General features: G+C 37.6%; 1 protein-coding gene across 1 annotated transcript; it reads left to right on the top strand.

Annotated features, from left to right (window-relative positions):
• Positions 1 to 19,934: 19,934 nt before the first annotated feature.
• On the top strand, positions 19,935 to 22,894 carry LOC121735687 (the record flags this gene model as incomplete). The annotated part of the gene is made up of 4 exons (XM_042126588.1): positions 19,935 to 20,499; positions 20,687 to 20,891; positions 21,459 to 21,615; positions 22,706 to 22,894. Coding segments are annotated over 4 exons (1,095 nt in total), but the record flags the coding sequence as incomplete, so codon positions are not given.
• Between the last annotated feature and the right edge of the window lie 1,364 nt (positions 22,895 to 24,258).

The following is a 24,258-nucleotide window of genomic DNA, read 5'->3' as shown; positions in this document are numbered from 1 at the left end:
ATCTCACTACTTTTTGACACCACGAACTTGTTCTCATCTTGGCAACATTTTTACAAGAAAATGTTTTTGGTGGGATTTCATTTCTTTTTGTAAGATTGTTTATGTTGTTTTTTCTTTTAGTTCATTTTTTCTATTTTTCTTTGGGTGTATTTCTTTTGGTTTCCGTACCCAGAGGGTAGAAACGGGTCCCTATTACTTAGACTTCGTTGTCTGTCTGTCTGTCTCCAGGCTGTAACTCAAGAACGGTAATAGCTAGAGAGTTGGAATATTCATAGATTATGTATATCTGTTGCCGCTTTAATAACAAATACTAAAAACAAAATAAAACTAATATTTAATATAATAATTATGGGGGCTCCCATACAACAAACGTGATTTTGCCTTTTTTGCTCTATATCAATAATGGCAACAGGTAGGTACTTAAATTTTTCTCAAGGTCCTTAGTTAATAAGGGCTCCCATACAAAAAAAAAACACAATTTTTTGCCTAATTTTGCTCAATTAAGGAGATGGGATAGGTTAGGTTGGGTTTGATAATTTTTTTGTTGTTTCTGTAATCTGTACTAATAGTATGTTACATACCAAATTTCAGCTTTCTCAGACTTTAGGAAGTACCCTAACAGTTTTGATGATCGGTGAGTCAGTGCCAAAATTGTGAGTTTTTGGACACCTATAAAATCTAAATTATAATAGTAACAATATTCAAACTTTTCGTATTTAATTATAATTATTATACTCATGTCATAATATCTTGAAAATTTCAACTATCTGGCATTAACCAAACCAAAGTTACGAGGGTTCAAAAATACGACGAAACGTTTCGAGAAAAGGTAGGTAGTGCCGTTGCGCGCTTCGCTTGGCTATCTTGGCGGGGGCACTCCTGTGCCCCCAGATTTAAAAAAAAAAAACCATTTTACGTAGTTGCAACAACCACTGCACCTTAAGTCCCGAAAGGATAATAATAATATCAAAATTTTTAATTGTCATTTAGTAATTAAGCTCCCAATTGTGATTTAGTAATACATAGATAAGTATATTATTTTTCGTTTTCGCCAGACAAATTATTTTAGATTCTTGCTTAAGATGATTGTCTGAGTTCATGGTTAAAGTTTTCGGGTCGATTATATGGGAGAATAAGATATAAAATAGAATAATACAGGGTGTAAACTGTAAAAGACAGTCCCCCGAAAACTTTAACCATGAACTCAGACTATTATCCTAAGCAAGATTAATTTATTTACAGTGGTAGCGCTAGTTAGGCTTTTTTTAGAGAAAACAATAAGTACAAAATTTTTTTTCGTAAAAATTTTTTTTGACGTTCCTTACGTGACTGACAACGTTTTGTATGGAAAGACGATTTATTTTTATTTCTCAGAAAAGAAAATCCCTCAGTACCCTTGCTCCAGAATAAGCTTATGTTAGACGTTCATGGTTAAAGTTTTGACTGACTTGCTTGCATGGTTCAGTTTAACCGTCGCGTCGCGTCGGCGCGGCGTCGTTAGTCGTACTACTTGTCTCGCTTCCACGTATAGCTCCGTTTCGTTTTTGCGACGTTGCCGCTTCACAGCAAACGCTTTTATATGTATATGCACGATTTTACGGCAACCATTGATCTATAAAACTGTATATAGATCAACAAAATGTCACCCAGTGTAAGAAAAAAAAACGTTACAAGATCAACAAAAGCCGTGTCTGCCGACTGCGCGCTAGAGACTGCTGCAGATTCAGGCGGTGCGCCTGAATCTGCAGCAGTCTTAGAGCGCGCAGTGTCGCAAGGAGGTGAAAAAGTATATCGCACTCTCAACACACGTTATATTGAAAAAGTAAAAAAAAAGTTATAAGGGGGTAAAGGTGGATCAATGTATCACTAGATATTTTTAGTAAGAATACACGGTAATGAACAAGAATATTCGGCATCTACCGGGATTTCGTGATATCCCTGATATCCTCTTTTCCCTGCGACATAATAATATTATATTATATAGGGTGTACCGTGATCTAAGTGATAATACTTTAGGGTGTGTATGTGTTCCTTGTAGAGTGTTCACTGTGAAAGTAGCAGCGCTGAAAGACCACATTTTTTTCACTTTTGTATAGGCAAGCGCCCAGGCGTAACGAGTTTCCCCATACAAAAGTGAAAAAAAAATTGGTCTTTCAGCGCTGCTACTTTCACAGTGAACTCTTTATAAGGAACACATACACACCCTAAAGTATTATTACTGTAGTTTTGTTACACCCTGTATAAAGGTACTTGGCTATTATCATGATAGGTCTTCATCGTAAAGTGCTGGTTCAAGAATCAAGACAGTGGCGTGGGAAGACGGGCGAGGAGAGAATAGTAAGTACGAAATAATACAACCTTAGAATCTCTCTGTTACAGGGGTCACCAAATGGCGGACCGCGGTCACAAACCGGACCGCCGCGCGACCCATTGTGTGCGGACCAAGTCCGTCCGTCCGTCCAAGACCAATAATCCAATCTCATAATCTAGAAACATTGTCAGCTGTTAAGATGAAATCAAAGATAGAAGTTATCTGAAACTACTTGTAACTGTCCGGTTTCGACATCTATCTGAAATCTGTCTAGATAAAGATCGAAATACTATAGAATCATGTTTCCCGGAAACCACAATAGAATCTGAACTGATATTGTGAAATTTCACGTCAACATTAGATCTAACATGATCTAACAGAAATGTTGACATTGCACAAAGCCAGTAATGCCAGAGTAGACAGAATTATAGAGTATACTGACTTAGAACTGATGTTGAAATTTTTAAATTTGACGTATTATGACGAAAATCGTCGCTAGGGTTGTTAAATTGTTACCTACGAATTTAAAACTATGACATATTCGCTGGACGTGTTCCTCTTCGGTCGTATTGTTGTTTGTGTTTTGACACATGCGATTAAAATTGTCAGAATCCAATTTTGAAATCTTTATTTTAAATATTTAAAAATAGATTATATCAGCCAGCGCGAGGCACATTCCGTTCATAATCCTAGTGAAACCCGACGAATTTGACAGATATTGAAACCTGTCCGTCTCTTTGCAGTCGAACTACTGGTCGTTATGTCTATTGTGGTAATGCGGTATTATAAACACTTCAATGTTTTGATATCAACTATAAACTGTATTTTATAGTGTTAGATGTTATGTTTTGTGCAATTATGTGCTATTTTTACGACAGTCATAAGTCATGACATAGACTAGGAAGTAGGAACTCGATTAACGGGGTTAATTTTAATATTGTCGTTAGACATTCGGATATTCGAAAATCCGGATAATTTAATTTTGAAGAAAAGCGGTTTCGATGTAATGTACAGTTATATAATATTATGACGTTTTTGTTGAAAATAACACAGAAAATCAATGTTTATTAAGAAAATATACTATTTCCGGTAAATCACGATTCACGAATCCGGGTATAGGTATTAGGTACAGGCTATCTAATATATAAAATTCTCGTGTCACAGTTTTCGTTGCCATACTCCTCCGAAACGGCTTGACCGATTCTCATGAAATTTTGTGAGCATATTGAGTAGGTCTGAGAATCGGCCAACATCTATTTTTCATACCAAAAATTATTTATATGGCAAAACAACGTTTGCCGGGACAGCTAGTATACTATAAATTTACTGAGGGCCTAATAATCGAGTTTTTATTTATTCATATAGCATCTTCAATGAAGTGTGGATCTACAGCGATCACCAACCACAAAACCTTTTGACACTATTAGAGGAGTGTCTAGGGGAAAATAGCCTTATTTTATGTAAACTGTAATGCTTGGTGCCCACAACCTAAAAAAATGTAAAAGGAATAGGAAATTACTTCTACAAAAAATGAAAACACTATTTTTGACGCAGTACTAGACTTAATTAAGAAGATGAAAATAAAGTCGATTTCAGCAAATGTTTACTGGTATTTCCCAATGTCCTATTTTATAGTCTTCAAACGTACGTGAGAAGATAGAGTCTACATTATGACTTACATACTAAGTAAACTTACAATATCATTTAATATAATGAAGAAATAGCAATCCGGGGATTCCCTGATTAAACGATTTTTTAACAGTGATTGTCCTTATGCCTTATCCTCTACTTGAAGCGAGATTATTATCATCTTTTGTAAGAAGTTTGCACAAGTTTTTACTAGACCTGAATAATTTTATTGCAACGATTTGCAGTACAATTTTTTGGTGTTGCATTGATATTTGAAAAGCGTTTAAGATTAGATAATAATAAAAATCAAATTGTAAAGTCCCTGGCCGAAGAGCCAGCGACAGTCTTTCGTCATTTTATAAAAGTTGAAAGTTCTTCTGTACGTGCCCTAGGCTAGGAACGAGTGGAACGGCCGACTATGGAGTTTTGGTTGAAGTTACTTTAGGTGGTATCAAGTTGCAAAGCTACAAAATAGTACCTAACTTTCGTTAAAGTCCAATCTTTTTAAAAATAAATAATGTGAAAAAGACATGACAAAACATAATCCAGTTCGGACTAGTGCTAATCGTTTATCGCTGTCAAAATATTTAGCTTTATAAAAAATATTTAATCCAAGATTAATTTTAACCCAGAGTGCCGAGTTGCCTGGGATAAATCTCTCTTAGCTTATCCCACAAGACGGTGAACTTTAAGCCTTATAGTGCCACGTGCTGATAAGGAGTCCAAACTGTGCAATGTCAAACACGAGTCATGATTGACTCGTATGACCGTTGTTTATTTTGCTACTAGGTCATACAATACGTCTTTGAAGTTACATTATAGATATCTAATCAGGTACGCCCAAAAATTGGATAAATAGGATTCTCTAAAGGCACTTGGCATTAGATAATCAAAGGTGAAAAATGAGTTTCACAGGTGACAGGAAAATAATTTTACATAAGCGCAGGAACATTTTTCCGGGATATCATTTGTCTTTGGGACTCAAAGTAAATCCATACCAAATTTCAGCAAAGTTTGTTTAGCATTTGAGTGTGAAAACGCAACAGACAGACAGACAGAAAGACAGAGACAGTTTCACATTTGTATTAGTATGGAAAACATATTTTTGCGGTTTAATATTCATCATAGAGTCTGCAATTCAGATTTTTAGGATTCTATCATCTTTCATTTAACGTTAAGAAAAATTCTTTAGACAAAAGCGAGACCACTTAAATTTTTTAGAGATCCGTAGGTACTATGTATATGTATGTATTAGCATTAATTCAAACATTTGCACTAAACCGTGCCGACAGTAAAGGTTTTTCATTTCACTTGTTAACCTTGCATTGAGGTCAGATCAAAGATTTGTTTTATTTTAATTATAGCTCTACAATTAAATCGATATCATTCAAATCGATCTAGGATTTTAGTAACTAGAATAATTAGTTTAACGAGTTCCTTAAATTTTTAATTACAAGAAGGGACGAAAATGATGAAACGCTACATCAAGTCATCTGAAACATCAAGAAGCGAATACAACTTTTTACTTAAGCCAGTTTTTCCTTTTTGTATTTTTTAGTTTATTTATTTTTTAGTTGTGATATTTCATAATATTTTATCCTTATGTGAAATGAGCAGCCTGCAAGTGACATTAAAATGAGAATTGCAAAATTATAACAACTTAAGAACAAAAATTTTAATAAGTTTTGGGTAAATAAAATATGTAGTTCAATTTTATATAGAAGTGTGTAATGTGTAAGTATATCATATATTATGGGATATAACTATGTAATTTACTAATGAGATTGTAGGTCTTAAAGCTAATTAATAAATAGATAATTGATCATTTCCTAATTAAAAAACCCTGACGCTCACTAGCTAGCCAGAAGCCATTAACAAAGTGCAAACAATGAACAACATTCTTAGAATTTAACATTTTTCATCGCTTTCGAGTCTAGACGTATCGATTACACAAACGCAAAAAAAAAAATACAGAAAACATTAAACAATCGTCAAAATAAATACATGAAAATATCAAGTGTCGATCGTAAAATGTCGAAACTCGTGTTCGTTATCGTCACCGATAGGATCACGTTGTATGTAAACGTGCTAGTATTTCGCCTGATTGTTTACTAGAGTCATTCACAGCTTCCGTATGCTCGTATGGCGACAGAGGAGTCAGCTGTGAGGGGAACGACCCCAAACGCCATGCGCGGTTTAGATACGGCAAACTTATTCGATTCAAGTATCGATTCTACAACGTGGAATTGATTATAAAAATGCTAAGACCGAGAATGAAATAAGAAATGTAGTAAAATATGCATTTGACTTTAGATTACAAGGATACGTTTAGTAAAACAGAGGACTTAGGATACTACCCTGCGGTACACACAAATTTTGTTAGAAAATAACAATTTGATTTCGTTAAAATTATTTTAAAAAACAAATTTAGTACGCGATTTAAAAGTTATGAAAGATTCGATAAAGATTTTTAGCTTTTTTCTCTTATTGGACACGCATATTAATATCAAATGCTTTCTATAGGTACGCGTAATTTAGTATGAAAAACTATGGTACGTAATTGCCAACCTTGAATTATGAAATAAGAACCTTGTGTTAATTAAGATTCTAGCTTCGCCAAAATGACAAAAATATACTTAGTCCCGAACTCTATATTTTTATTAAACGTTTCGAGATACAAAACGAATAAGGGAGAAAATCACAAATAATCCCATATTCAGCACTTTCTTGACTTGACAATTTTGGATTAATTGAAAATTGAAATGAAAATATTAAAATTACCTAGAGTTGTTGCTCTACAATTTGCGTAGCACAAAATGAATTCCTTATATGGGCAATTTCTAAGCGATTATAATCGATTATTCGGCACATCACTATAATCGTTAGTATAATAACGCTGGCAAAATAACATCGAGCGCTCAGTTCGCCTGAAGTCGCGGAGAGAGCACAGTGTGGATAGAGCGCGCCCGAAAGCAGCGTCTGTTTTTCTTTTTTATTTGGCTTCTAGCCGTTGTATGGGTGAGTTTTGTTGCATTTATGTAAACAAAACTAGTTTAAGTTGCTACTGTGACGCTGTTTTTCGAATCCGTCGTGTACCTTCGATATAAACAGCGCTTTCCGCGAAATGAGTGTCGTGCATTGTATTTTGTGTTTATCTAAATTAGAATCGATTGTTTGGGAATTCCTCTACTAAATTCTCTGGAATTTCGGTATCTACGTGTAAGGCTGCTTTATGTTTTGAAGATTTTGGTAAATATACCAAATGACGTGCGTCATGTTTCGAATATATTTTAAAACAACATTTTTGTACTCAATGAAAAATGAAAAAGAAATGTATTTATAAAGGAAAAAGACGAAAGTAAATAAAAATTTAGAATTGCGTATGACACAGTGTTATCACAAAATGGGTGAATACTTTCAAAAGACAATGCAATTATTTGTTTAGTTCCTCAAACAAAACAAAGTAAATGAAAGGTCGAAGATCAAAAACATGAAAAATTAATTCACATTGTTTTAAGCGTGTACAGCTGATATTTAGATAACTAATGATAGAGAATAGATAATATTTTGTGATACAGTAAAGATCATTATTTAATGATAAACTAAATATTTGCGTAATTATTACAGACAATGAGAGTGAAAGTGTTTAAATAATTACCCATTTCACTATCTGAAAAACGTAATTTTATATTTTTCATACTAAATATGCGTAACAAAGACAAAGTTTAAAGTAGTGGAAAAAAAAACTCCAGTACAGGAGTTGCGCAATATTTTTTAACATTAAACCGTATTTAACTACGTAATGTTATGTAGAATACCGTGACTCGTGAGTCCGAGACAAAACATTTAACAATCGTGATGTAGTTTTACTGATAGTGTCAATATCAGAATACGCAAAACATATTGACAAAAAAACGGACAGTTTATTCCTAAAATCTATCAGTTTTTCTAATATCTATAATATAAAATTGAGTCGCTGAATGCTAAGCGCAAAACTCGAGAACGGCTGAACGGATTGGGCTAATTTTAGTCTTAAAATATTCGTAGAAGTCCAGGGAAGGTTTTTAAGTGACACGAAGTTCACCGGGACAGCTAGTTTTTAATAAAAATAATCAGTAATCACTAATCACGCTTTTGATTTAAAATGACATGACTGTACAAGTAAGTGTACATCAAAATGAACAAGAATTTCCTATAACAAGTATTTCACTCGAAATAAATCGATTCGCAAAAGTTCAGCGCTTATTGGAATGCGGATTGTGGAGTAATCGACAAATATTTGACTGACATCCACGTGGGTAACACCCACGGTTGTAACACCCACATAGGGTTGCCAACTTTTTTCACGAGAAATGAAGTACATTATAAAAAAAAATTAAAACTCATTTATATACTTATTTATTCTTTTAAGTACACTTTTAGAACTTCTCGCAAAACTTCGTCGTCGTTTAAGTTTAATACTTCCAAAGGGTTCACATTAATAATTATGATGATGAAAATATTATTTGGTATACTTAATACTTTATACTCATTTAAAAGTAAACAGTATAATTTAGTGAATAACAGTATGAAACAGTATAGTTGGCAACCCTTAACACCCACATGGGTGTACACCCACAATAAAACATAATGTCACGGGTAACTCCCGAGACCTTTCCCCCACCGGGACTTACCCTGAAACATGAAACTTTTAATGTTGTACATTTTAATTTCGTGTAAATGAGTTTTACAAATTAATTACTGTATGTCATAAAATATATATTTTTTTATCCATATATAAGTACTTATATAATATCAATAATTTTCTTTTTTTAATTTTCTTAGCCTCTTTAAAACTCGAGAACGAATGTAAATATTTTTATTGCTAAAGGGGTGTCCTGGGTAGTACAACATCAACAATAATATACCTATTTTGTTAACAAAAACGATACGCAGAAAATCAAGAGCATCGCCATTTTAGTTTGTTCGGTGTCTTTACAAAGAACTAGGAAGTTAGAAGCTAGTATTCTTGCTTAATACTGGATATTATTACCATCAATTATTACAATTCAATAACCTTGCCTGTATCATCATTAATTTAAATTATTTTATGATTAGAGCCTCATTTAAAGTGTCCATAATCCATAGTTACAATTTAATCTTTATCATAATACTAGCTGTCCCGGTGAACTTCGTGTCACTTTAAAACGGAAGGTTTTAAAGTGACACGAAGCTGGACTTCTACGAATATTTTAAGACTAAAATTAGCCCAATCCGTTCAGCCGTTATCGAGTTTTAGCGTTACTAACACAATTGAATATCCATTTTTATATATAGATTTGAATGAAGACCTCATGTCAATTCAGTATCAAGTTCATATAGTTTATCCAGACATTGTAATTTGCACCCGTTTATTGGGAACAGCTGACTGGGCCGAAGTGGTTTACTCCGGTAGCTGTTATCATATGACATATCTGTGTCACTGTCAAACCACTTGCCTGACAACAAGATAGTTCACACTTCACAAAATATTTTAACAATGACTGATAGTAACTTTGTAGAGCAAGGTTTATTAGGTGAAAAAATTATTGGCATTCGTAACATATCTAGGTTAGACTTTTGAAGCAGTCTGGGCTGTTACTAACCGTGTATGAAATATCGTGCCTTCTGATTCATATTTACAAACAAAGAAAGAGTCAACATCAAACCAAAGATTAAGTTCAAACTCTTCTTCTATTCTCTTGCGCATTTTGATTGGCGCGAACGTCTGTTATATCGTCAATTAACCAATCAACAAACGCTATTGGAAATAACTCAAAAACCCTACGTACGGCCATATAATAACTCCCACACCGTTTCGGTTTCGATGACGGTGGCCGGTTTCATTGAAACCAGGCCAGGTACGCAGGAGTAATTTTATAGTGCCCAGGTGTGTGCGCAGTACACAAGAGCACTCTCTATTCGTTTAGTATCATAACCCAGTGGGACGGACGACCGCCACGACTGGCGAGAGATCAGGCGCAGGACCGACCTTTACATGGCCATCCGACGCATGGATCATCTTACTTGTCAGACAATCAGGTGATCAGCCTGCGTTGTCCTAACCAAACTTGGAAATAACAAGTTTCCAACGCGGGAATCGAACCCACGATATCAGTCAATAGCGACGCTCTTAACCACTGGGCCACCGAGGCGTTACGGCCATAGTACACATGACGTCACTAAAAATGGAAAGTCCGATGACACGGAGTCACATGTCACGTGCAAGCTCTACACGTGACACGTGTGTGAATGTCAGCGGTTTTCCCTTTACTGACCAAGGTTGCATACAAGTTAGACAGTTTGTCCACCGCCGCCGTCAACGGGACGTCGCCGACAGAAATTCAAATAAAATGTCACTTTATGACCTAGTATATGGTTTCATATTGCTCTACGCCACAGGCCGACGCAGGGCCCGTACTAGTGGATAAACAGTGAAGCCAAACGAGCGTAATTTTGTGAGTCGTGAGTCGCAGAATTTCGGTCGCGTAAACATCTTTTCATACAAATTATGACTCACAAATTTACGCTCGTGCGAATCAAACAGGACTTTTGTATGAAACTGAATGCAACAGAATTTCTGCCTGCCGAAATTCTGCGACTCACAACTCACAAATTACGCTCGTTTGGCCCTTAGGCTCAAGAGTTGTACAAGCAATCCATACTAGTATAAATGCGATGTATATGTCTGTTATCTCTTCAGTCTTCACGCTTAGACCGATTTTATTTCGATGTAACTTGGTATGGAGATGCTAAAAATCTCGGTAAGTAGTATAACATGATTATTTCCATGAAAAGATGTACTGTCCCCGAGCGATAAATGCATTTCCCCGCGAACGAGGTGTCGAGCATCTAAGACGCCAGACAAATGCCGTTATAATAACTGTTTAGTTGCTTATTATACAAAAAAACTAAAGACAATTATTATTTTTAACAAAAAATTAAAACCGACTTCCAAGGGAAAAACAATAATAATATGAACAAAAAGTATAAATAACTCTTACTCTATATTAGTGCCTTTTTCAGAATTCGTCTAAATCTCAACTATTTCTGTACATACTACAGTCTTCATTACTTTGAAGTCGGTACCAGCTAATTTTATCGTGAGTTCAGTCAATGTCAGAATATCTGAAGCTTTTGGGACTGGTACCGACTTAAAAGTAATGAAGGCTGTAGTATGTACAGAAATAGTTGAGATTTAGACGAATTCTGAAAAAGGAACTAATATAGAGTAAGAGTTATTTAATACTTTTTGTTCATATTATTTTTGTTTTTACATTGGAAGTCGGTTTTAATTTTTTGTTAAAAATAATAATTTCACTCTTTTTAGTTACCTATCTACAAGATAAGACTTTATGCGTAAATAAGCACTACGAATGTTAACTATTCACATTATGTTACTGTAAGCGAAATTGTGTTAAATGCTTGCAGTTATCTAAGCGATGCTGCAATTTAAAAACTTTTATCTTTAAATGTTCAGGAGTTCTGTTCAGTGCCTTTGGACCAAGAGACACCTTCATATGAACTTTCTCTTATTCGTAACATATGTTTAAGTTACTAGAAACAACATTTTAACCGCTATGAGTCTTTTGATAAATTTCAAGGGTTTCCCTCGATTGCTCATAGATCCCATCATCAGCTCACCACCGAACGTGTTACCTCCTCCTTTTTGGAAGTCGGTAAAAAGTAAATTAGACACAAAAGACAAATATTTACGTATAAGAGGATAAGATATGAACAATGAAACCTGTAGACGAGATAAAATATGCAAGAAAGGTAAAACGCAAAAAGGAATAATGAACTGACACAACATTAAAGACATACAAAGGTACATTTACCTTTAGGTGGCTCGGGTAACGACACAGGGTTAATGACTTTACTCGCCCATAATGGAAAACATTTTAGGGTTGATTGAAAGGCAAAATGCCTAGGTATATCAGAGTGATCAAATTCTTTCGATTAAGGTTCAAAATCCTTTTCCATTATAGTTCGTCAAGACACTTCTAGATTTGACTCTTTCACTCGGGTTAACTTGGCGCTAGCGGTCGTTGACTCCCTGTCAAAAACTTGTCATTTTCCATATAAACCGCGATTGACAATGAAGTGTCAGATATTGTCAATCGTGGGTTTATATGGAAAATGACAAGTTTTTGACAATGAGTCAATGACCGCTAGCGACAAGTTAGCCCTAGTGGAGTATAGATGACGTCTGCAAATTCGTCGCATCAAAATACGTTTCCGAAAAATGTATCCTTTCCCGAAACTCAAAGCATCTCCATACCAAATCTCAGCAAAATCGGTTCAGCGGTTACAGGTAACAGACAGACACACTTTCGCATCTATATTAAGTAATATTATAAAGCGGAAGAGTTTGTTTGTTTGAACGCACTAATCTCAGGAACTACTGGTCCGATTTGAAAAAAATTTTCAGTGTTAGACAGTCCATTTATCGAAGAAGGCTTATAAGCCTTCCTATAGGCTATAGACTATATTTTATCACGCTAAGACTAATAGGAGCGAAGCAATAGAGAAAAATCTGGAAAGACGGAGAAAATTATTTGAAATTGCTTATTATCTTAACTACTGGATATTTTTTTATGTTATTTGGCACGCATGAAGAATATACCACGTGAAAGGACATAGGCTATTTTTTTGCGGAAAAATGTACGGTTATTTCGTTTAATCCGTGAAATTCCTAAATTACGCGGGCGTAGCCGCGCGGAACATCTAGTTTAAAATATTAGTATGGATTTGTAAAGAAAAAAAAAACAATACGAGTTACTTTCGTCTCAAAACAAAGGTTTTCTTTTAACCGACTTTTGTTGTACCAACCGTAGCTTGTCTGGAGATTGCGAGTAAACCTTGGATTGCTCGCCCTACTTACCTACAAGAACATCTTGATCGATGTAGAGTCAGCAAAAATAGTTCAAGGAAATACTTTTTGGCCAGATTTGTTACATAAAATTATGTCTAAGGACTTTATTTGCTTATCCTGTAGGTCTAAAGGTCTTCACAATGGTCCATGCTGAGCCACTACAAGTTATCGCCATTGTGTAGACGAGGTAATGGTGTATGATGGCGGACGATGGCCAGTGGATTGCCAGGCAGTAATGAGCCATGCGCCATAGTGTTTAACACCAAGTGATCGTGGTCTACAGTTCACGAAGGCCTGCAACGTGGGCCACAATTAGACAACTTGTATTTTTCATCGTCGAAATAACGTTGTAGCTTGCAGCATGCTAAACGCAGCCGGCAACAGAGCCATGGCTTTTTTTTAATCAAATTAGCATACAGTATATGGCAATAAAAGCGTTTGCCGGATCAGCAAGTTGTAACACATGACCTTTAAATTCCCAATCGTCTCAAATTTTTTTTTGTTATCCAACGTAGAGCATTGTCATATTTTATCGTGGTATATTACGGTGAAATGTGAATGGAAACGTAAATTACCTTGCAGGTAGATAGAACATGTTAAAATATTCTGAAGGTTGACAAGCAAGGCCATTTCAGTACCGCTCAAAACGATGCAATTTTCGAAATTCATTTAACTTAGGAGCTGTACCTAACCATTAGTTACCTATTAGTTAGCTACGTCGAGTACCTTTACTTAAACCATGGAGTAAATATAATCATGTATAATCCGTCTATGCTTAAACCTATCCTCTTGACATAGTTTCATTGATCTTTAATAATTAACATTCTGTCTGTATATTGTAAAAGAGGCTGCTGAAACACCAAAAGATTAACAAGGATTTTTACCAATTATTCTTTTAAAATCTTTTGACCGTGATCCCTATGCCAAAAAGTCTTTTCGGAAGAAAAAAGAAATCGACACAATTTATTATACTTGCGCGTGGCTACCACATTCCTACAAGATGTTGAATTAAAATCGATAATTCTTTGGCCAGTAGTTTTGGCAATGGCCTCGCCCATCTTGGCACCTACATACACTAACTGTGGACTAAAAACTAGGTCAGGTTTTAAGCTAACCGCCTGCCAAGTTTATACCGCCATATTTTTATAGTGGCATTATAATATTTTATTACACAGAAAAGGTTGTGGGCCTTGCGGCCTGTTTCGCCATTTTAGTAATTTTGAAAATAGAACTCAAATAATATTATGGTCGCTCTCGCTTTCATCTTTCGAACTAATCAAGGGATTTTGCTGCAGTTTTCTCAATAGACAGAGTATGTTATTAAAGCGAAAGAAATATACAGGAAGTAGTCGATTTTAATCCTAAAAGAAAGGATTATTTGGTTAATTTATTTAGTTATTAAGGATTGCCTAAAGCTCTGGTTTCCTCCAAAAGCGGCGCCGTCATGCAGCGGCCGCACTACAGCGGTGAATGACGTCACTGGAACGTTGTCCATGTAAGCAATATGGCGCGGTTTCCTATAGAACGATAATAATTGACACCGTTCTCTAGGAAACCGCGCCATACCGCCCACATAGATAACGTCATTCACCGCTGCATCACGGCCGCAACACGATGGCACCGCTCTTGGAGGAAACCTGGGGCCGTACCACGAAACCGTTTTGAGACTCAAACAATCGGACGAGAATGCCGCGTCCTGCTCTAACAAACGTGAAATGACGTTGTAAGAGCAGCGGGGCTAAAATGGTCGCTTTGAAGAATCACATTAAGAACCATAATATGTTTTTTTTTTTAAATCGCAAAATGCAAGTCTGCTTGCAATTCATGTCTACAACTCGACAAGTCTTTAAATGAACGTGTCGAAAAAAGGAACTAATGCTGCCATCATACAAAAACGTAATTTTTGACAGTTCTCCTTTACGAGCAACGCCACCGCCCACGTTCATATTTAACCTTGTCACACTGTAGTAATTCGTACTAATTTGACATTTATCAGTTTGACAGTTTTGACAATTCATTTGCTGAAATGATTGAGAGGAATTGCTAAATGTGACCATTTTAGCCCCGCAGGACGCGGCATTCTCATTCGATCTTGAGAGTCTCAAAATGTTTTCGTAGTAGACCTACAGAGCTTTAGTAATTAAGGGTAGATAGAATTTGCCGTCGTGAATAGATTAACATTCAGCCACTATAAAAATAGCTGTTACTAAAGCACGTGGCAAATACCTACCGTAAACAACGTATTTAAAACGTAATAAATGTTTGGCAATTAATTCGATATGATATGGCTTCTGCAAGTTGGCTCAAGATGGAAAAATAAAGGCAATAATGAACGCCTACAATATCAAAGTTGATTTTGCGTAGGTACTGTAGAAAACTCTACAAACACTATAGCAGGGGCAACCAAATGGCGGACCAAGCATTTTTGAAGATGAACTTCGTTAAAAATAAATTTCGGTCTCGACTTACTGATAAACATCTCCAGGATTTAATGTCAATAGCTTGCACCAATTTCACTCCTAACAAGCAACAAAAATTTACACTTTTCTCATTGATATGTTTAAAAAAATACCTTTGTAATTTCTGTAATTAAGGACCTAAGTACCTTTGTTTAATTTTTTTTATATATAAAATGTGTGGACCGCGAAGGTAATTTCATTTTTTAAAATGGACCCCGAGCGAAACTAATAATTGGTCACTCCTGCGGGCTAAAATGGTCGCTTTGAAGAATCATATTATGAATCATGTTATGATTCATTCTTTTAAAATCGCAAAATGCAAGTCTGCTTGCAATTCATATCTTATTATTATTATATCTTTAAACGAGCAATTCTTGTATATATATTTATATATAATTGGAATCTCGGAATCGGCTCCAAAGATTTTCATGAAATTTAGTATATAGGGGGTTTCGGGGGCGATAAATCGATCTAGCTAGGAATCATTTCTAGAAAATGTCATTTTAATTGGATACCGAGCAAAGCTCGGTCAAACTGCTAGTTATCTAGTAATACGTACTAATTTGACATTTGTCACTTTGACAGTTTTAACAATTCATTTGCTGAATTGATTGAGAGGAATTTGCCATACTTGACACTGGCAGAATGTTGCTAAAAAGCGATTGTTTGCCATTAATAAAAGAAGAAGAAGAAGAAGAGAGGAATTGCTAAATGTGACCATTTTAGCCCCGCTGCTCTAAAGTATTCACATGTCTAATTGTCTACACAGACCGCTCATGTTGGTGGATTTTGTTCGCAATCGTGGACAACCAATATTGCAAATGAAGTGAAAAATCGATAACTCAACGTTTCTTTAATTTTATAAGAGATTACTATAAAACTAGACGCTATGCTAAACGTAATAAATTATAAATGCAAATAAATTACGTAAAACTTTGCAAAATCTAATGGTGAACTAAGAAGTAAAAGTAGGACATTTCGTAACTTCTAACGTCTCAGTAACTTTTGTACTTACTATGTAATAGCTCCTTTTAATATTTAAAGCCCTTCTAATTATGCTAGGTCACGTTTGTGCAGCAAAATAGGTCAAGAAACGATAAGAAGCTCGATTCTCGTACCTCGAAAGTTCGATGGCTGGATGTCTAAGAGACATACATATAAGAATCGGGCCCTCGACTTTGACTGAGAATTGAGAGAGAAATTATTATTGGAATTAAATTAATTAACTCTCTTTGATTGAACTTTGCAGGAACAAACAAAAAAGTGTTTAGTATTACTATGCAGAATAATTATACTAGATCTAACTATCCTTTAAAAGCCATTTCGACGATCATTTAGTTTGCTGGGAATATTGTAAGGGTGTGAACTATGCACTCTACATAATATTATGACGTCATAATGACCTTTACAAGTTGATTTAACAATCAAAAAGCTCGCCCTACTAAAAACAGAAATCAAGGAAAAATTATTACAATAGCAAAATTGGCACTTAAGCCAGGCTGAAATAAAAATTATCCACAATAATACCTTTTAGAATTTAGACGCTTCAGGCCACGCCGTAAATACTAGGCTACATTAGGCACTAGGAAGTAATTTAAGGGCTTAGCCCAAATGGCCTGAATGTAACCACTTGAACTGGCGCGGTAATTGTCGGCTCACGTGCTAGTTGTTGGCACAGTAACCTACATACCTAGAACACAGACTAAAGGACGCCCGGTACTAACTGTGAGGTTATTTCGTTAAATAAGTAGATAGCTCATTGTTTAGATATTTTAAATGTATATTTGAGTATAAATGGAATTTGATTGTATGTTTATGTGCTACGAAAAGCAATAAAATACTTGTTATACCGATTTTCAATTAAATTTAGATATGTAGAGTTAGGCCAAGGTAAAAGAAATTGAAGCGATATGTACGGTTTCTAAAGGTTTTCTTTATGAGCAAAGAAACAGACAATTAAATACAGAAAACCCCTAAATATAAACTTTTCCTTATTAAAATCTTGTGGAGCAAGGAAAAATTTGGGTCTACCCAAGAAGTAGAGTTTAATGTCTTGGACCGGAATGTCCGTATTGCAATTTTAACCGCTTACCGTGCGATATTTAGGTCATGTTTCACGACTTCCTGATAAGTAACGAATAAGCTATCCAGCAATTAACTTGACAGATCAAGTATGGAAAATCTGTCAAAAAGGTTATGAATAGCCTATTCGGCACTTTATCAGAAAGTTGTGAATCAGGCCCTTATTCTCGCGAATTTATTCATATATTTTTTATCGGTAATGCGAATACTCCCTAAAAGATTCTATGTTACAGATTTGCGCAAAAAGTCCGCGCGGTTAAAGTTCGCAGTGAGGCAGGCCCTTATTATTAGGCCTAAAAAACCACAAAGATCAGTTAAACCGTCAATATTAGTAAAACTCAAATATTCGATCTTGAACCTGCAGTTCTAAAATAGCGGTGAACTAAACTATGTAGTGAATAGTGATGTTGCGTGAACGTTAGTTTCATTCTCTATTATTAGTTTTTCCGCGAAGTTATATTAGCATTACTGGAACGTGAATCAGACAGTTCAAGTATGACGTAGGGCAAAGGGCGTTATAATTTGCACTATTGGTAGTTATTCCAAGGTCGTATGTTTGTTCGTTTAGACTAGTATATTGTGTTCCTATTGTTTTTTATGATTCGTATTTAAGCACTCCTTAACGCTGTGAGGCCTATCTAACATCTCTATTAAATGTTTTTAAAGAATTTATTGAAATCTGAAGAAATAACCCTAGTCTTCTACTCCCTAGTCTCTTTACTAGTTCTTTAGAACTTAGATCACTATTCACGCGTTGGATCAACTAACATTCGAATTTTGATACGACTTAGGACAAAGACTACCATGGAAGATGATCCCATCGAATGGGTACATAAAAAGATAAAAAGGCGACCCTGCCTATCGATCGTCGGATTTTCGCTGGCTTACAGATTAGGGAACAGATAGTATAGCAAACAGACTTGGAGCCCATAAAAATGACTCTACCGATTTGAGGCTACGTAGTTATGATGCGAACGTTCAAGTCAGAGAGCGGTCACGCGGTCAAGCGTTTAAGCGGTAAGTTTTGCGTCCTTTGTGTTACATAGATATACTCACAGAGGAGGCGTTCTGACCGCGTCAGAATTGCTCCTGTGTCGCTCGAACGTAGAACGCGAACGCAGAACGCTTGAACGCATGACCGCTCTCTGTCTGATAGGTTTACGACTTTGGTAAATAGGACTTTGTAGGTACGTCAGACCATCTGGTGATTATGCCGTCAGCTGTACACAACAATACCCATTGTTTCCTTTGATATAACTGTGGTTTTATTTTTAGTTTTTACTCGCGAGTCGTGACGTCATATTTTACCAGACACAAAAATGTTTGGCCAAAACTGTTTACTTATATATGAGTTTAGTACTTAATCATATTTTTATGGTATTGGATTTCGAAAATAAAGTACGACAGGCATTATGCATTTTTTATTAAATTAGGGATCAAAAAGGCTATGAAATTAAATGATGTTTAATCTTATTTATAACGATAAGTAACTACGTAATTCAGTCATAATATCTTTAGATTATGCAGATAATTCTCACTTGAAATCTGAACAAGGCCGCAGAGATAAAAGTGTCAGATTATCCCGATAACGTCTAAAAGTTGACTGTTACGACCTGTTACTACTTACGACAGTTTTCATCGCGAATTTATTTTCTTTTGAACTTTGATATTAAAGCAATTTACCTACCTAATCTACTAAGTATTAGAATTGTTCAGGTGTGAGATATTGTACTGTAAAGTAGCTTCGAATCGTCAAAATTGAAAATAAACCTCGCATCAAAAACGCCCATTTAATCAGGGCCTGCTAGCTCTGAAATAGAGAAATAGGAATAGGTACGTGACATATTATAAAAGTACAATGCACGAACAAGTCCAGTTGAGAAACAGCGTTACAGCAACAAAAAATGATAAATAAGTTGCGTTATAAATTAGTTATAACGCATATTTTTATGTAGCATTATGTGGGAGAGCCATGCTTCGGCACGAATGGGCCGGCCCGACAGGAGAAATACCACGTTCTCACAGAAAACCGGCGTGAAACAGCGCTTGCGCTGTGTTTCGCCGAGTGAGTGAGTTTACCGGAGGCCCAATCCCCTACCCTATTCCCTTCCCTACCCTCCCCTATTCCCTTACCTTCCCATCCTTACCTTCCCCTATTACCCTGTTCCCTCTTAAAAGGCCGGCAACGCACTTGCAGCTCTTCTGATGCTGCGAGTGTCCATGGGCGACGAAAGTTGCTTTCCATCAGGTGACCCGTTAGCTCGTTTGCCCCCTTATTTCATTAAAAAAAAAAGCAATAATTGAGTAATTACTAATTAGTAAGATAAACCAATATTACAAAACAATTATCTTGGAAAGTAACACGGAGGCAGCATCGCTTAGATCATAATACCTATGTCTTATTTCAGAGCGTGAAAAACCAACAGTAGTGTTGTTGGAGTGTAGTTCGTCGCTCGCTCGCTGTGAGCGCGACGAGCGGGCGCGCGATGACGACGGGCCGGCGACGGACGCGGCCGCCCCCGCGGTCGGCCGCTGGGGCGCCGAGTGGCCGAGTTGACTCGTTTCGGTGCTGGGCGACCGCGAGCCGCCGGACCCGACCCCGTTGCCGCGCCCGCGATGGGCGCCGCCACGCGCGCCGCTGCGCCTGACCGCCGCCGCGCACTGCGACCTCGCCGCCGCCGCCGAGGCCGCGCTGCGGGCGCTGCTCGGCGCGCACAACTACGACTCCGTCGCCAACTTCGTCGCGCTGCACGACGAGTGGGAGCGGCGCGGGGAGGCGCTGGCGCCGTGGTTCAGGGAGTACGCGCCGCCGGTCCGCAGCGGGCGGAGCACGTGCGTGGGGCTGGCCATCGAGCTGGTGCGCACGTGGCGGGAGCTGGAGCGCCAGTTCCCGGGCTTCGCGTCGGCCACGGGGCTGGCGTCGTGCGAGGAGGCGGTGGCGGCCGTGGGGGACTACGTGACGCAGGGCGAGAGCCCCGAGGCGGTGGACAACGCGGAGAAGGAGCACGTGATGGTGGCGGTGCGCGTGGTGGTGGACGGCCGCGCCGGCGTGCTGCTCGCCGACCCCGGCTACCACGTGCCGCGCGTCATCACCGTCATGGCCGACAGACAGTACCCGCACACCGGTTAGTATACACACATCAACTACAACACAAGTAGCAATTTTACGATTACTCGTCGCTAAATATCCTTGTTCCTTCAACTTTAGTCAACCTGCTTAGTGATTAGGTTAGAAGATAAATTTCACCATAATCTTACAACTACCCCTACCCCTCCAACCTCCCAACCATTACTAACTGACCAAAATTTCAGGCTGGTTCACCCAATCCGACGAGCCGCACTGCCGCAAGGAGTACAGCTACAGCTTCAGCCCGCTGAACCCCGGCTACGTGGAGTGGCACGAGAGGGAGACCCGGGGCGCCGTCGTCAAGACCCAGACGTCGCTGGTCTACGTCGCCCGACCGTACATAGACGCCGTCAACGTCACGGAACGCCGCAATCTCGTTTACAACTTCAGGTTGGTTGTGCAACTTCATGTTGTAACGATGGTTCTTCCAGATCCAAAATCAGAACTATCGCTTCTTGCAGAATGTCGTTGAGAGATGGTTAATTAGGCCTTGTAGAAGATAATAAATGGACTCCTGAAAGTTAATTCGTGGAAAATTCGCTCATTAAAACCTCCCAGTATCATCGTAAAACTATGACCAAGCCAAACTTGGCAACAAACATACAAGGATCAATGCCTCCGCTACCATATGTCCAATGTGTGTAATGCACACGGGCGCCATCCTCTAGGGGCGCCAAATCGCCATCTTTAGGGGCGCCAAAACCAAGGACCCAAAAAATTTGCCTAAAGGGGCGCCAAAATCCTTTTTTTGCACACAGGCGCCAGTAGCCCTTTTAGGGGCCCTGACAAGGATCATAATATCTTCTGCGTCAGCAGGGTTTGCAATTATTTTTCGTTGAGCTTTCGGGAACACCTAACCTGAAAATGACCAAGGAAAGGTGTCCCACAAAAGAAACAACTGCCTGACAATCGGCAGCTAAATCCCTGCAATCTCTAAGCATTCTCTGCCATTTCCAGGAGTCTTCTATCACGGGACCAGAAGGGCCACCTGGTGGCCGGGCTATACTTCCCCGTGACGAGCCGCAAGGACGCCAGCTTCACGCTGTTCTATGACGCCGGCGGCGAGAAGCCCAAGACCAAGTACAAGTTCAGCGCCTTCCACGATCCTAAGAACGTAAGGAACTTGACTCAAACAGGCCATTTTTTGGGCTGCATGCACCAAAAAGATGACGTCATTGTCCCGTTACGCTCATTGTCGCGTTCCGCTAGCAAGAGCGCGGCACGAACGAGAGAGAGGCATGATCGGCTCGAGCAATCGGCTCAGTTCGTAATTGTCATGTCAAACAACCGTCCGTAAACGGACTTTACAGACAACCATTTTTTAGGGTTCCATACCCAAAGGGTAAAAACGGGACCCTATTACTAAGACTTCGATGTCTGTCCGTCTGTCTGTCTGTCTCCAGGCTGTAACTCAAGAACGATAATAGCTAAAGAGTTGAAATTTTCACAGATTATGTATATCTGTTGCCGCTATAACAACTAATACTAAAAACAAAATAAAATTTATATTTAAGGGGGGCTCTTTGTCAAGGCCATCAGGCCATATTGCATGTGGCAGTATAGACTGTAAAATCAGATAAAAAGCGTAGAAAATGCATTATTCACGATATAATGCGTTAAACAAACAAAATATTGTATCATGGTGTACCTAATTTGCATAGCTAAATGATCATTAAATATTAAGTAGGACAGACAATTCCTTTGTTAAATATTAGAGTCAACTTTCTAATGACTACCAATTTCGTTTGGAGACGTGTAATTTGACAGTTCTGCAATTTGTCTTCCATTGTTTTGCAGCTATTATGCATAATGGCATGTTACCGTATAAAGTATATGTTTGCCATTATGTTATGTCATAACTCTACGATACTTAGCTATTACTATGAAGATAATAAAACGACCCACAGGCCACACTTTAATACCTAACAAAATATGAACTCTTTTATTAACCGACTTTCAAGAAAAGGAAGAGACGACATACTGGGTCTTTAATTTCGCAATTTTTATCCTTCTAATCCTTTAAGCACGCATTTATTAGCTTAGGCTGTATGTATGTAACGGAATCTTTGAGCACAATTTTTACCTATCTCCATTAGTCTAATAGCTAATTCATTCGAAACTTTGCAAACTTACGTATGATGCAATAATTTTTTAAAAACGCGTTTTTTTTAGTTTATTTTTTAACTATTATTATATTATTTCAGATCCCGCCCTCACTGCTGGAAGAAGTTGAAATATGCAACTCGCAGATGAACTACAAGGAGGGGGAACTACTGAACATCATATTTAAGTTGTCCAAAGTAATGTCCTCCCAGCCATTCATAGACCAAGTGCTCGAGATCAACGACGACATCTGCCGCATGTGCCTGTAATGGCGACGACAAAATGGCGGCGATCACAAAATGGCGACGATCACGAAATGGCGGACAACATAGCCGACGGGAACGACATCTTCCCGCATTTATTTTATGTTTTAGATTTAATCCTAATTCCTACCATATTTTAAATTTTTAACCTACATATTTTATCTCGGTGATGGAGAATATATAACCCTATTAAATTATCATTTTGAAAATTTTCTAGCGTGTAAATTTTGTTTTACATTCTTATGACCCTATTATTTTGAAATATAACATATTTATGTTGATTCGGAAAAGTTGTTTTATTTCCTTATATTATAGTAAGTACTAAATGTTATGTTGATGAGGAATGAAAAGCAACATTGACTTAACCCTTTATTAAAAGTATGAATGTGTTTCCTGACACTTGTGCTTAAGTGGATACACTAACCTTAAATATTTCTAGATACTAAATACATTTTATAACGAAAATTACTCGAATTCAGTTATAATTAATCATTTGCATCGCAATTTCACTGCTCGAAATCTCGATTTTACTTTTAAATAAATGAGAAAAAGTTTAAATTCATTTAAACCACATTGATCCAAACAAAATATACTAAGCAATACGAGTTATTTCTAAAAATCTCACTTACCTATGATGAAAAACTACTTTATCTACCAATATTTACACATCTATTAGTAATATAATATTTAGCTTAAAGGCTAGATGATCGCATAAAGTTAATATACCTAACGGAATAGAGCAACAATCTCGAGCTGTCAAACGAAACCGAAATTGATTTACGTCTGTGTGTAAAAATTTGTTTACGTATACACTTACGCAAGCATCTTTCTAAGAGATTAAAATGTCAACGTGCCGATAAGTGCCAACGGGACGTCAAACAGATGAAAAATATTGGTTCTGCTGTCATGTATCTCGCGTCTCTTTTTACCACGCGGTGTTACTGATAGTGACATCTCGCTTGCTCAGACCTTTGTTCCTCTATTCCGCTAGGTATATTAACTTTATAGATGATCGCTAAGCAATAGGCATACCTACACGTCAGCAGCTAGCGGTGAGACGCTTCCCTATTTTAGGGCGCTTTTCCTGTCATGCGTGCTATCACCCGCGCGCGGATCTAGTCCGCATGCTGGTGACAACAAGATGTGTGTCTAAACACACCATGCCGAAGATACGTGGCCGATATTACGTTCCGACGCATTCGGATGATATGAAACACGATAAGAGCCGAAATTACGCGGCGGAAATTCAGTTGCGTAACTTTGTCCGAGTATTCAGTATCGCGAACGCCGCCGAATTGACGCCGAAAAAAACATTACCGCCGAATCGCTGCCGAACTTACGCTCGACCGAAGTTCGGCTGTACGCTATAACGCGTAGTAATTTCGGCATGG

The sequence above is a fragment of the Aricia agestis genome, chromosome 17 (assembly GCF_905147365.1).
Source record: "Aricia agestis chromosome 17, ilAriAges1.1, whole genome shotgun sequence".
NCBI classification, from domain to species: Eukaryota; Metazoa; Arthropoda; class Insecta; order Lepidoptera; family Lycaenidae; genus Aricia; species Aricia agestis.
This window is presented reverse-complemented; position numbering and strand designations above follow the sequence as displayed.